This window comes from Rattus rattus, chromosome 6 (assembly GCF_011064425.1).
Source record: "Rattus rattus isolate New Zealand chromosome 6, Rrattus_CSIRO_v1, whole genome shotgun sequence".
In the NCBI taxonomy this organism is placed as follows: domain Eukaryota; kingdom Metazoa; phylum Chordata; class Mammalia; order Rodentia; family Muridae; genus Rattus; species Rattus rattus.
This window is the reverse complement of record NC_046159.1, coordinates 153685086-153699017: the sequence shown is the minus strand read 5'-3', so window position 1 is coordinate 153699017 and position 13932 is coordinate 153685086. Positions and strand designations below refer to the sequence as shown.

Here is a 13932-nt window from a genome sequence, read left to right as displayed (position 1 = left end):
ACTCTGCCCCGTGTAAGGACCTTACCACACTTGAGAAGGGGAATGTGGATAAAAAAATCAAATAAACTCTGGTTTCCTCTCAGTAGCGTTGATTATTACCTGACATGTGGTGAGTGTTCTGGCACCGCTCCGGCCTACCACGTGGACACCTGCTCAAGGTGTTTCAGAAATAACGGGCCATGCAGTAAGGTGGCTCCAGGACAGAAAACAGATCCAGCACCAAAACTTAACGTTCCCATTCTTCACAGACCAGGACGGGCATTTCCCTGGGTTTTCTTTCAACAATAAAGAGGTTTGGCACGAGGAGTGGGCACCTGGGCTCTTCTCCCAGCTTAGCTCGGCAGGTTAAGCTTAGAAGGCTGCTGGAGGTCGAGGTGGCACTGAGCCACCTGTGACCTGCCCCTTCCAGCCACATGGCCCCTGTCCCCACCACCCTAGGGAAGCCTCCTGTGTGCTGTTGACTGCCTTCCTCAACACTGACCAGCGCAGGTGCGGCGACCGCAGGGCACTGCTGACTGTGCACACGGAGTTTTCAGAAGTGGGCAGTGGCGGGGAAGGCAGCACACAGCAGGAAGCAGAGCCTGTCTCCTGTCAGCCAGGCTTGCCCTGTCATGCATCACCCCTGCCAAGAAACACTGGACGGTGACTGAGGAGAGCGGGGCCAGCAAACCTTAAAACAGACTACAGAAGCAGAGCTTGGAGGGGAGGGGCTCTCTCAGCAGCTCAGGGGTACTGAGGCACAAAAGGAGAAATGGGGCCACACATACAGCCTGGTTTATTGGCTCATCATACACACACACCACGTATATACACGAACATAAATATTCCAATGTACAAGTTTTACATGGGACTCACAGATCGCCCCTTGTCTTTCTTTCATCTGGCACCCCATCTTGTGTCCTGTGTCCCTGTCCACTGCAGGGAGGACTGTGGGAGGTGTCCTGAGGAGGCAGGGTTCTGGAGGAGGGAGAGGTCCTGCCCCCCTCTCCTCACAGGCACCTCCAAAGGGTTCTGTCCTTTAATGGCACCACAGGGCAGAGGGCTGAACGACAGACCCTGCTCTGCTGCTGCTTAATCACAGACCTCTTCATCCCTGCGCCCTCGTCACCCCTCTTCTCTGCACCCCTGCTTCGCCATGTCTCCTCCAGGCTGTGGAGTCCTTCTGGTCCCTCTGGCCTCTTCCTGAGCTTCATAGGATACTAGGGCTGCGGTGCAGTTCTGCAGAAGGGTTGGTACCGTTGGCAGGCTCTCTGTTGGGAGTGGGTGCCAACCCACAGCCCTCCCCGGGGCACCCATGCTGGATCAAGATGTCTGCACACTCCTGGCTGCCGGCACGGCGGGCATAGGCCAGTGGGGTGAGGCCTCGGGCATCACGGCTCCTCACGTCCACCCCGTACTGCAGGGGAAAGCACATTCACAGTTGGCATGATGTGGGAGGGAAGGCTTCGGCTATCGGGGAAGAGGAGGCGGCCCCGGAAGGCTGAGGGGGGAGAGCAGGCCAGGCCAGAAGTACCCAGACTCACCCAGATGAGCAGCTGTGTGAAAACCACGTTGGCCATGGCGCTGGACAGGTGCAGGGCTGTCCTGCCATCGCCATCCCCGTAGGTCTCGTTCACCTCCTCCTTGGAGCCATGGGCCAGCAGCATCACCAGCAGCCGCAGGTCATCCTCCACCACGGCCCGGAGTAACTGCTGCCCCAGCGGCACATCCGAGCTCGGCAGCGGGGCCAGGAAGAGCTTCTGTTCATACTTGGCCCGGATCCAGCGTTCCTTCTCCTCTCTGTAAGTAGAGGTCCCCCAAGGCATGCGACAAGGAAGGAGATGGAGCCCAGACTGCGTGTGTGTGTGTGCGTGTGTGCGCGTGCGTGTGTGTGCGCGTGTGTGTGTGCGTGTGCGTGCGTGTGTGTGTGTGCGCGTGTGTGTGTGCGTGTGTGTGTGCGTGTGTGCATGTGCATGTGTGCGCGCGTGTGTGCGTGTGCGTGCGCGTGTGCACGTGCGTGTATGTCAAGATGCAAGAAGGAGGCAGGGACTAGGGGGACACCCCTGCACCCCCGCAATGATGAGAATGAAGGCAGAGAGGAGCCCCAGGGACTCCAGGGCCTTCAGAGGGACAGTGGATCACAGAAACTGGGTGGCATTGAGTAAGACAAGAGGGACATTGAAGGGAGCCCTCTGGGACTTAGGGAGCAGGAATCGGGCCTGAGAGGTGGCTTATCAAGCTGGCTGAACTCTCAGTGGTTGGTGGCACTGGAACAAAGCAGGAATGGCCTGGAGGGGCCACGGCCACCCTATCTACCACCCATTCTCCCCATCTCAGCATGCAGGCTTGGACGCAGGAGCGGCACAGTGATATGGGTCCTGCGCATGCGTCTCCTGCTGGCCCCTGACCTGTGATAACAGCTCAGAAAAGGCTCTGTTGTTGTGAGGTGCCTGAGTGACAGGACCAGCAAAGGAGGGATCCCCAGGGTCCAACTGCCAAGCAGAGCAACAGCCTTTTAACCCTTCCAATGCTGTACTGCCATGGGTTCTGTCTACCCCACAGCAGGGTGGGCTGTCTCCTTCCTGGGCAGCACTGGCTTACCTGCAGGCTTCTGGGCCTGGCTTCGAGTAGCCATCCAGAGCCCCCTCCCAGACACTGTTAGCCAAGGCATTGCCCATTGCGGTCATGACAGCTAGCAGTTCGGGTGGCCAGTCATCAAGGTCCAGGGAGCGGACTCGGGACAGGTGAGCTCCCAGGTGTCGGTGGATCCCTGAACACTCGATACACATCAGGGCACCCAGATTCAGGCTGGCCCAGTCTGGATCTAGATGGGCAGAGGGAGAAGGATAGATACAGCAGGTGGCACACAGAGAGGGGGTCATTTTAGAAGGTCACCCCCTCTGCACACCGTCCACCTCCCGCTGCCACTTGAACCCTGGACACCCAGCTCCACTGGCCTGGTACTCACTGGGAGCTTCGCAGTCAACACAGAAGCTATTGCCACGGGCTGTGCGGACGGTCTGCACAGCCAGGGCTGTGCTCTGGTTCCCCAGCCGGGTCTGCCGTGAGGTCGGAGAGAGAACAGTAGTTGGTCAGTCTCAAGCCCTCCACTGGCTTCCCCCTAGCCAGGCTCTCCAGGCAGGCTCTGCCACCCATGCCGACCTTGTCCTTGGCGCTGCGACACCCCTGGAGGCTGGCGAGGATTTGGGCCTGTACGCTCTGCACCCACAGTTCCCGCTCTTCCGCTGTTGACGCCTCGAAGTGCCAGGTCTGACCAGTGAGGGACACCACCACAAATTCAAAGGACTCCTCTGTCTCTGTGGAGGGGACTTACACCGTCAGGCTCTGTGCCAGCACACACACACCCAGTGGCACACCATTGCCACAACTCCATCCAGACCCTGCTTTGACAACACTCCTCCTCCTCCTCCTCCTCCTCCTCAAAAATGGGTGAGACCAATATGAGTCCCTGCCCTCCATTTCTAACCACCTGTGGAGCCAAAGAGATGGTGGGTGCCGTGCTTGGCTTCCTAAACAGCACCAGGAATGGACACCATGAGGAGGCATCCTGGAGGAACGCGAGCTAAATGTCTGGAGAAGGATGCGGCGGGTGCTAGACGGCGCATGCTGGGCAAGGAGGCGGGTGCGAGCGCCATCCGTACGTGTCAGCTGCAGCCTCCTCATTTTGCAGCTCATTAAACCCAATATTCTGGACGGCGTCAGCACAGGGCTCCTGGGAGCTGGGCCCCTCCCCCACTGCCCTGGTGTAGACAGGCAGGAAGGGCAAGTGGGTGGGGAGGTTTGCTCCAGGAACTGGAGGATGGGAACCAACTGGAACCCAAGGACATCTGTAGTGACAAGCACAGGAGTTCGCACTGTGACCCCAGGAATTGTGCTTGCCCACTGGACCCCTAAAAGATATTGAGACACATCTATTCCCAGAGGCCACTGCCCCTGAACAACTGCCAGTGAGCAGTGTGACTTGTCCTGGGGGCTAGAGAGAAATGGTGCTTATATGGCCCTAGGGTGAGCCATGCATTCTGCCAGGGACATCCCTGACCCTAAGTTCCCGCTGCTTCTCCATCCCTGCAGCCTCTCACCTCAGTGATACCACAGTCCTTGAAATCTCCACCTGCTGGGTTCCTCATCTGGGGACCCTTAAGAAAATGCCTTTGCCCACATGTAAACTGGTAACTCCTCTCTCGTCTCCCCTTGTGTGAGCTCCTCTACCCCTTGGGGTCCTGGGCCCCAAGGCCACAGTAGGCTCTGGACCACAAGACTTTGCATCACTATCAGAAGTTCACTTGACCCACACCCAACCCCACAGTAATAAGAACAGAGATGAGAACTTGCAAGATATGTGGGGGCCAAGAAAAGCCCTGGGGGAGGGGGAGACACTGGAAGAATGGTGTTATGGTAACAGACACCAAGAGAAAGGCCAGAAGAGCATCTTGAGCTGGAACACCTTTGCTCCCAGAAGGTTACAGAGAGCATTAGCCAACCCTACACGTGTCTTGAGGCACCGACTGCGGTCCCCTGCTCAGGAGGCCTTAGAGCAGCTAAGGCAGTGTCTGCTGCCTGCCTGTCTTTCCTCAGGAATGGCAGGAGAAAGCTCAGCAGAGACTGAGTAAGAGCCCAGGATCTCTGAGGGCTGAGTTACTATTCCAGAAGTCATTCACACAAAGTGTTTTCTCTGTCTACCATGGAAACTGTGCTTTTCAAGGTGCTATGTACACGCAGGTCCCACTGCCCACCTCTGGGTCCCCCTAACCTTCAGCAGCACTGTTGGGGCCATCTGGTCTGGGGGTCCCGGTGCTCTTTTTCCGGCGGTGCTTCTTCCGGTTGGAGTGGGGAGATGGGGGAGGCTCCAGCTTGGGGCTGGAACTGAGTGACTCAGCTGGGCCACTGGCTGGTGAGGGGAGAGGTGGACAAGTGTGGGAGGAGGGAGGGAGCTGGGCACAAAGTGAGCTAGGCCAGGGGCTGCCCAGCCTCCAAGCCCCAAAGCCTCCTACCCTGGAAGAGTTGGAAACTTAGGCAGAGCAGAATAAAGGCAGAGAGAGGCGAGAGCTTCTGCAACCTGAAGGGGTGCAAGGCGGCCCAGGGAACTCTCGGAGCTGAAGCCCCAGCAGCTCCGCACCAAATTTATCCTCAATCACACTCCCCGCTCCTCACAATTAATAGCAGAATTAGAAACAATCAGGGAGCTGCCTAATTACTGTCAATTAGAGCACGCTAATCAAGCTCCGCTCCCACACCCCGCCCGCCCGCCCGGCGCTCAGCACTAAATGTCAAACTTCATTAGAGGCAGACTCACTCCCTCCCTCCCTGACTAACGCCTTCCAGACTCCACAGAGGGGCATCACCAGTGCCAGACAGGCCAGAGGTCCCTGACCTAAGGGAATGGCCCCTGGCCCCCAAGGTGGCCTTGGTCTTGGATGGGGACATGTAGTGGGTATGTGTGTGTGTATGAGAGGCCCCTGGGAGAAAATCAAAAGTACCCCTGAGCTGGGGGGCTCGAGGGATGGGCAAACAGGGCAGAAAGGGTCTGTGGCCCAAGAGTTATGGGATGGGGGTTATGAGATTTAGGGAGAGCATAGGAAATGGTGTGTGAGAGGTTGTCTCTGGCTCTTTGAACAAGACACACCCAATCAAGGGAGCAGCACATGGAAGGAGAGCTTTTCAGGACAACCCTGAAGGGACTGGGACCCTCTCCACTATGGGAGGCCAGTGATGGCCCAGACAGGGCTCTCACTGTGCACTGTGTAAGCCTGTAGCCTCTCGCCTCTTCTGCTCTCCTGGTCCTCCTGCCCTGACGAGCTGACTGCACGGGGGCTGATGGGATACAGCAGCCGCCAGCAATGCTTGGAAACCAGGAAGGAGGATTTACAAAGGGCAGGCCTATACTCCTAGGCCTGGGGCCAGAGAAGCTGGTAAACTGGATGTAGAGAAGGGACTGGGCCCGAGGTATCAAGCCCTGCATCACAGTGCCTGGAGCGCGCCCTGCAGGACTCCTGGGCCCTCCCTATCAGTCTTCCAGGCTCCTGGGCATCTGGGCTCCCTCTCTGTGCTGCTTAAGCAGATGCCAGAAGAGGTGGGAAGCAGGTGAGCCGCCCACCACTCACCAGGACGCTGCACGCTGGCAGGCAGGGCAGCTGCCTCACTCCACTGGTCAGTGCTGGAAATGGAACAGGAGCGCTGGTGCAACCCCTCAGGGCGAGAGCCAGCCCAGGCTGAGCGGAGAGGGTGCTCAGAATGCAGGGATGCACTGCTGGCCGACTGGGGGGGACCTGGGGAAGGGGAAGGATCAGGCTGGGAGGAAGGGCAGGTGGCGAGCAGAGCCTGGGTTAATCCCAGCAGGCCAGAGGCCACAAAGGAGGCCTGGTCTTCACAGCGGTGTACCAAGGTCTCCTGCAGATTCCACAGGGAAGGGGACTTCTAGCCTTCATACTTTCTCCATGAACATGAAGACCACACTCATCACTATGACCATGGGCTGGGAAAGGCAGGGCCTTGGGGTGTCACTAGAGGCCTCTCGGACGGACGAGGCCGCGTGCCACTCCCCACAGTCCTACCCCACTTGGTCCCTGCCTCTAACATTTCAGTCCACACATGTCATTTGCTCTGCCTCAGCTTTGCTGCCATTCTGACGAGAAATAAGTGTATCAAATTCAAGTAATTATGTCTAATTAGTATTAGTAATTATCCTGTTGGGCTGGAGAAAATTAATCTTTCGTTTCCCATCAGGGAAGAACGGCAGAGCCAAGGGAGATGGAAGGCTCCAGGAGTCCAGGGCTGGGCAGGCACAGCCCGCCATGGGCAGGAGGAGGAGCACTCAGCTCCTCTGACCTCACTCAGGGCCCAGCCGGAGGCCTTCTGCATAAAGTGGAACAGCCATGGGCCTCAGAGCCCACACCACTTCCAAGGACTAGGATCCTAAACTTCCTTCACCTTCTTCGGTTTCCCCCAGACAGGGTGGTGAGGAGGCCAAGAAGAAAGCCAGAGCGCCTAGGTCGCTCTGTAAGCCTGTAGCCTCTCGGGAGGCCAAAGCCACATGGTTTTAGGCCTCCTGAGGAGCTCCAGTGTGGAGCCTGATGAACCAGCCAAAGCTGGAGGAGGCCGGCAATGGCACCCAGGCACCGGAGAATGCTAAACAGGAAGACTTGCAGCTCAGCAGGCAGGCGTGGATCTGGATTTCAGATGCACAGGGGAGCATGGGGAGCAGAAGCAGCTGCAGGAGGGCAAGGGAGGGGAGGCCACGCGCTGCAAACGCCCTCAGAGTAGCCTTCGGGCAGGAGAGTTTGGTGCCAGCTGTGTGTTTGCTCTAACACCCACAACAACTGAACACGGTAAGTGCTGGTGACCTGCACACGCGCCCGGCTCCCATCATCTGCTCTCAGGCCCTCCCCTAGCTTGTGCAGCCTCCCTAAACCTCTGAGGCCTCTTGCTTCTCCCCTTACTTCGGCCTGGTCCCTATGCCTCCTGGATCCCAGACGGGACTCCCCACCCTGTCCCTTGCCCCAACCAAAGGCATCATAGTCCCAACTTCCTCCCCAAGCCCCCAACCCAAAACCCTGAGGGAGGGAAAGTGCTTTCCCTTTTCTTTGTTAATTCTCCCCTCATTACGCCTGCAATCCCACAATCAGTGTGCACTGTAATTGTCGAATTTGATGCTAATGATTAATGAATTAAACATGGAGCCATCAATTAGTCCTCCGAGGATAATTCTGCATAAAGCAGCGGATAATGTAATTACAGTAACAAAGATAATGAGATGTTAACATCGCCCGGTGAGCGAGAGACATGTGTGAGTGTGCACGAGGGTCGGTGTCAGCGTGCGGCAGCGGGAACTCATGCTTGGGAAGCAGCATCCATGTGTTTCTATGTGTGGGTGCCGTAATTACAGGAGCAAGTTGCTGGGGCTCCTCCTGTGTGCCACGGTGGCATCCTAGGTGAAGGCTAGGTGGGCCCAGGATGGGATGGAAGAGCCGGAGGCATCTTGCTTCCCCCATTTTTGGGAGATACCCCAGTTTCCCTCTCACATCTCCGAGGAAAGGTTTGCTTTTCTGGCTGCCTTGCTCCCTCCCGCGGCACCAGAATGAGAGCCCCATGCTGAGGTCGGCCGCACAGGGCTCCCTGCACAGAACTCTGGAAGAGCTCGGTGGCTCAGCACAGAGGACAGCACAGGAACCATTCTTGCCACACAGGCTGGGTTCTCCCAAATTACCTCACAGGTGGACTTCCTCTCCCTTGGCCTGCTTTCTTCCCATTGCCCACCCTGGGAAACCGGGGTGCACCTCAAGAGCTCCCTGTCCCCAGCTCAGGTAATTTAGAGGAAGCAAGAGTCAGCCCCAGACCCCTCACGTACAGTAGGGTTTTACACATTAACGCCGCGCTCCAGAGCTGCTGTATCCTCGGGAAGCCGGGAGACTAACCTATGCAAGCTGCTGTGGCCCTGGTACCTGGTTCTGAGACAGCCGCTACGCTGGCACAGATCGACTGATGCAGTCAGACCGCTCTTGCACCTTTCCCCACACTTCCAGCCCACTCAGACACAAGGCGCACTCTCAGAGGGCAGAGCACAGCTCAGCAATGGTGCACTTGCCAGTATGCACAAGACTCTGGGTTCAAATCCCCAGTACCTACAATGAACAAGTTTTTATTTTGGGTCTGTCCTGTTAGTCCATGGAACTCCGTATCCTTAAGTACATCCGTGTTCACTCAGTGTCTATGACACCTTCCCCCCTCCTTACATGTCCCTACGCAAGGTGGCAATCTCGGTAAATCCACACTGCTGTGAGCGGTCTGATGCGGCAAGACACAAGGCCAGCACCCGTGCCCTGAGCAGAAGCCTCAGGGGCAGTGAGAGCTAACACTGGACCAGCCAAGGACACTGAGTCCTCAAGAAGGGTCCGGGAGTCCAGGGCAGGCTGAGGAGTAAAGACATTCACAGAGCAAGGGAAGGAGCCCTGAGGATGAGCAGCACCAGGACCTGGGGAGGACACTGTGCAGGGACAGGAAGAGCATAGCAGGAGACCTGAAGATGGCTCCGGGGTTAGCCTCAGAGTCCCAGCACTCACATGAGGTAATTCACAACTGCGAGTAACTCCAGCACAGGGGGACCTGATGCTTCTGGCCCCTACAAACACATGCACTCAGACACTCATACACACTCATTTACACAGACACTCATTACACATGGACACACACTCACACATAGAAGCACACATACAGACCTCATACACAGACACACACACACACACACACCCCAAAACACCATATCCATAGGAAAGCTGCCCAGACAGACTGTTGTCAACCTGTGGTCCTCGACTCTCCATTCTGCCCTCCTGAACCCCTGGGTTTAGATCCAATGCTTTCTGTGCAGAGGCCTTGCATGCACCACAGACCTAAGATGGCTCCCCGAAGACGCCAGGCGACTCTGCCCCACTCCTGTGATGAGCTGAGTTGCTGGCCTTCCTTACTGCAGGGAGATAGTCCTAGGATCACTAGCAGTCCGAATACCTTAACCACACCTGATAGCCAAGGCTACCTCAACATACTCCAATAAGTCCGCGTCTTGGCCCATAAGCGAGGCCCATGTGCAGTTGCTCCCAACTTTCTAAAACTTCCCACACTCCCCACCACAGCAGCCGCTCCCCACCACAGCAGCCGCCTCACCTGTGGTACCACCCAGCTGTGTGTTACTCCGCTCCAGGGCCAACCCGTTGGCACCACGGGGACTGGTGCCCGGGGCTGTGGAGGGCGTGGCTCGGGGCAGGCGCTTCCCTGGTACTTTGACTGTGGTCCGCGGGAGGTCGATCTCTTTGCCGTGGATGTTCTGCATGTAATCCTGGAGGTGCACAGATGAGGAAGATGCTTTAGGCTGGGCTCCCCTCGGCATCGTGTCTCCAGCACTGACTGTCTAGGCCTCGTCCCTCTCTGCTAACTAGGGGACGGGGGCTGTCAGGGGAGGCACTTAGTCTCAAAAAGCAGGTCTCTGAGGCCAACCAAGTTTTCAAACTTGATTATGCCCAAGTCTCCATGGTGCTCAAAGGGGTGGAGTTCAGCTAGGAAGATGGAGATGAAAGCAAACACCAAGGCCATTAGAGGAGATGGCTTCAGTGGTAAAGAGTGTCTGGGGAGAGTACCCATGTGGCCGAGGATCCCAATCTTCGAGGATGCTCCTATCACAAGCTGCCATCCACGCCTGGGTGCAGAGGAGCAATCAGCCCTTGGGACAGCCCCAGATAACGGTTTGTTGAATAGTTTAGAGACCAACCTTTGGCTCTCTGTGGTGGACTTGGGAGTACATCACACACACCTTGGGTTTCTGTCAGTGGAACCCGTCATCGGTACACTGCCATTTGCCCATCCCTAGGTTGTGTGTTAAGTACAATAAATCTACATTCATATGTCAGCGTATTTCAAATCCCAACCAGCTGAGTAAGGGGTTTCCAGGCTCATCTCAAACTCACGGCAATCCTCCTGTCTCAGTCTCCAGAATGTTCTTTGCCCTATGTTGGAGATGAAGAAGCTGAGGCTTAGGAATGTTAATCTCCCCAAGGTCACAGTGGAGGTAGACAGTGCCCAGGTTTGCAGACTCCCAAGGCTGTTCTTCACGGTGACATCCTCAGCCAGAACCCTTGACTTGTCTGCTGGTTATGGCCCAAGTCTACAGAACCCTCTGTCTTGGCAGCTCCTGGTTAAAGCTGGACCTGACCCAGAGTCTGGCTTTAACTACAGCTTCCTGCCTCTCTCCAGATCACGCTGACTTTCACGCCCTCATCAAGCTCACCGATGGTTCCAACCTCTCAGTCTCCACACTGACAAAAATTCCTCCTCTGGTGTTATAGAACTTTCTGAGAGAAGAATGTAAGATTGTATTGATCAGACATAAAGTCAGATCTCTCATGAAGCTCTTGGAAATCTTGCGTAAGCCCTTTGCCTGTACACAGACCCACAGAAGCCTGAGCTTGCAGCCACCGTGGGTTTTAAGGTGGGCATGAGACTTTCCCAGACAGGCAACCTTTCAGAAGACTCAGGACCTTTGGGCTGCTCCTTCGCAAGCTGTGTTCAGTGAAGACATTCAGTTCCTCAGTTCCTGCCACCAGTGCTCCCAGCCCATGACCTAGGACGGTCCCCCGGTTCTGTCCATTCCTGTGACAGAGCCTGGCCCAGGGATTTTGTTCTTTTTTTTTTGGATCCATAGAAGGGTCTACTGAGAAATCAGAGAATGTGGCTTTCTAATCCAGGAAGGCCCTGACAACTCTGGCCCCAAAGCTGCACACACACACACTGAGCTCTGGCTGTGGCTCCGGGCCTCACCAGCACCATGAACAGCATGGGACCTACAGCTGCGCTGTGCAGTGGAGCCACAGGTCCTGGCTGCCCTGCCAAGGATTGCCTCGTCTGACCCTGCTCTGCCATGCAGGTGCTGCTGCTTGTCCTCTGGTCCTTGCTTTCACATCCAGAAGTGACTGTACTGTCACTAGCTTTCTCTCTCCCTCATTCGAGTCCCCTTGGCTAACGTTCTCATCTCTGGTTCCTGCTCTTCATCTTCAGCCCTTATCCCCACTTCTTGCACTGGCGCTCCAGACAAGTGTCAACATCTGGCCGGGCCAAAGGCCCAGCTGTGGTCCCTCTCCCGAGGGAGGGCTTGGGTTGCTCCAGTTCGCAAGGAGGTCACAGCAATTATAAGTCTTTAGGCCACTCAAGCTCTGAGATGCCCAAAGCTGGTGTGTAGTGTGAGAAAATGACCCAAGGCCAAGAACAAGAGCTGCACAGAGGGGCTTTGTTCAGGGCCAAGGAGCTAGAAGCTGCCTAGCAGGGAAAGAGACTGTCGAACTTCTGCACCTGATTACACCATGTCCTGTGGGTCAGCAGCACGACACCCTCAGAAGTTCGGGCTGAGTGTTGGCCCAGGGGACACGGTGAGGAGCCTGGAGGAGTAGCAGCAGAACAGGGACCTCAGGCATAGAGCAATAGTGTTTCCCTCCGTCAGCAGAACAGGGGAGCATGGTGGTGGCAGCGGCTGCTCAGGAGAGCGGTCACCACGGCTGCCTTTATTACCCACCATCAAACAGCAATTTCTTCCCCAGCCTCCTCGCTAATTACCCAGCCAGCGTTCTCATCTCGTTTTATTACTGGAATTAACAACGAGTTCAGAGCGTGGAAAGCTATTAAGATGTGTGATTAAGCCACATTCAATTAGTTTCTACAAACAATTTAATTGATGTTGCAGATAGAATTAACAGAAGGTGATTGTGTGAATGGCTCCGCTGGCTGCAAAATGGAGGAAGCTGTGGCAGGCTCTCTTGGGCCAGGCGAGGCTCGGGCTCCGGGCTTGAAGCTCTCCGCTGCCCACCAACTTGTGCTCCACATGCTGGGCCCAGCCACCTCCATTAGTGGGAGAGGTCCAGCCACTGTGGTCCTGCCTCTTAGGTGAGACCTGTGCTCTTCAGGAGAGTCAGACAGGCCCATGACTTGAGGGACTAGAGATCCTTTCTCCCATTTGATCTTGCATTAAAGGCTAAGAGGTCTTTCTCTCTCTCTTACTGTGAACACTAAGACCCAAGCAACTCAGGAACCCTTGAGTCTTGCAGGTTAGACGGCTAGGTCACTGCTGCACTAAAGCTCTGCTGAGGTTAGAGGAAGGTGGCAAGCAGGAAACAGAGGTGACAAGAAGAAAAGGCCAGGCTGAACGCCCTGCCGGTGTGTCCTGACACCCAATGGGAAGGATCTGCCTTTCTGGCTGTCTGAAGAGCAGCTGATGACGGACCAGACTCCAACTATTGGGTACAATGGCCACAGAATCCTCATAGAGCCCAAGGGGATCTAAAGTGCTAGAAATCAAGAAGCTAGGTGATTGGCTGGCTGTCACTGATTACGAGTTCACCCTGCAGGCCATCAGGACAGGTCTGGAAGTCCATGGCCCTCAGGTCCTGTCACAGGCCTCTCTGAAGCACATAGTGCAAGTATGATGAGAGAACGCCTGGACTCCTGGGAAACTCAGATGCCCAGCCAGGCAGGCCTCTGGTGGTTTCCTTAAGCTACTTTCTGTTGTGACTTTTCCAGTCAGTCTCAAAAGTGGTGTTCTTGGCCAACACTGGCAAGTCTGGGTAATGTTGACGGACCACATTTTGACTCATTTACTAGCTGGGTAACTTTAACATGCCACAGAATCAACAAGCTACTACTTTCCCACTGTGGCCGTAGAGATTAACATCCCCACTACCTTTCTGCTTTTCTTTTGGTTCTAAAACCAGAACCTAGCCTGATACAACTGACCCCACCCCTCCAGGTTCCCTTCCTCGTCCCTTCACTCTCCAGTAGGAATGGCAAAAGGGACAGACCCCACACTCGGCCATCACTGTCAAGGACGTAGGCAAGAGGCTGAGACCACCCTCACAGGAGGGAGGCAGGAGTCCTAGTCAGCTCGTTTTCAAGTTCCTTGGTACAGAGGTAAACAAGCAGAGAACACATGCAGCCTGCCCGGTGGACAGAGAGGAGACATGGCTCCTGAGAGGTGGTAGGTACTGTGTGCTTCTGGGCCTGAAACTGGGACAAACACCTCAGATCCCCTTCACAGGAGACAACCCTGAGTCTACTAGCACATGTTCCTCCAGCCCTCCCTAGGTGCAGGGCTCTGGGCTGAGGCCTTGATCTGCAGAGGGCACTCTGTCGGTCTAAGGCACCTTCTGTCTCTGCAGGCAGTGCCACCTGAGCAAGCCTACTGCCTTCTACTGTCTTTTGAGAACACGGACGAGGCTGAGGGCTATGTGAGAGGAGGGTGGGTCAAGGTGAGAAGAGAGCCTGCTAAAGTCAATGGATGTGGGTCCTTCTCTATCTCTCAGGGCTCACTAGTACCTGGCATTCTGGCACAGGAACTAAGAGGATTAATTTAACCAGTGTTGCCCGAGGTAAGGGGAAGGCCAGGAGTCAGAAAAGGGGAAGACC

At 55.8% G+C, this 13932-nt stretch overlaps 1 protein-coding gene across 4 annotated transcripts in view; it reads right to left on the bottom strand.

The window, feature by feature from the left end:
• Positions 1–756: 756 nt before the first annotated feature.
• Agap3 (ArfGAP with GTPase domain, ankyrin repeat and PH domain 3) overlaps positions 757–13932 on the bottom strand; it is a 50577-nt gene continuing 37401 nt past the window's right edge. The window contains exons 11-18 of one of the 4 annotated variants that reach the window (XM_032907141.1): positions 9655–9826; positions 6102–6266; positions 4751–4888; positions 3142–3296; positions 2948–3038; positions 2581–2803; positions 1524–1779; positions 757–1396 (exon numbers count right to left, since the gene is read on the bottom strand). In XM_032907141.1, the coding sequence (XP_032763032.1) occupies positions 1190–1396; positions 1524–1779; positions 2581–2803; positions 2948–3038; positions 3142–3296; positions 4751–4888; positions 6102–6266; positions 9655–9826 (1407 nt within the window). In that variant the 3' untranslated portion in view covers positions 757–1189. Of the gene's footprint in view, positions 1397–1523; positions 1780–2580; positions 2804–2947; positions 3039–3141; positions 3297–4750; positions 4889–6101; positions 6267–9609; positions 9827–13932 lie in introns of all 4 variants that reach the window. The other 3 variants (XM_032907142.1, XM_032907136.1, XM_032907137.1) reach the window with 3 other exon arrangements.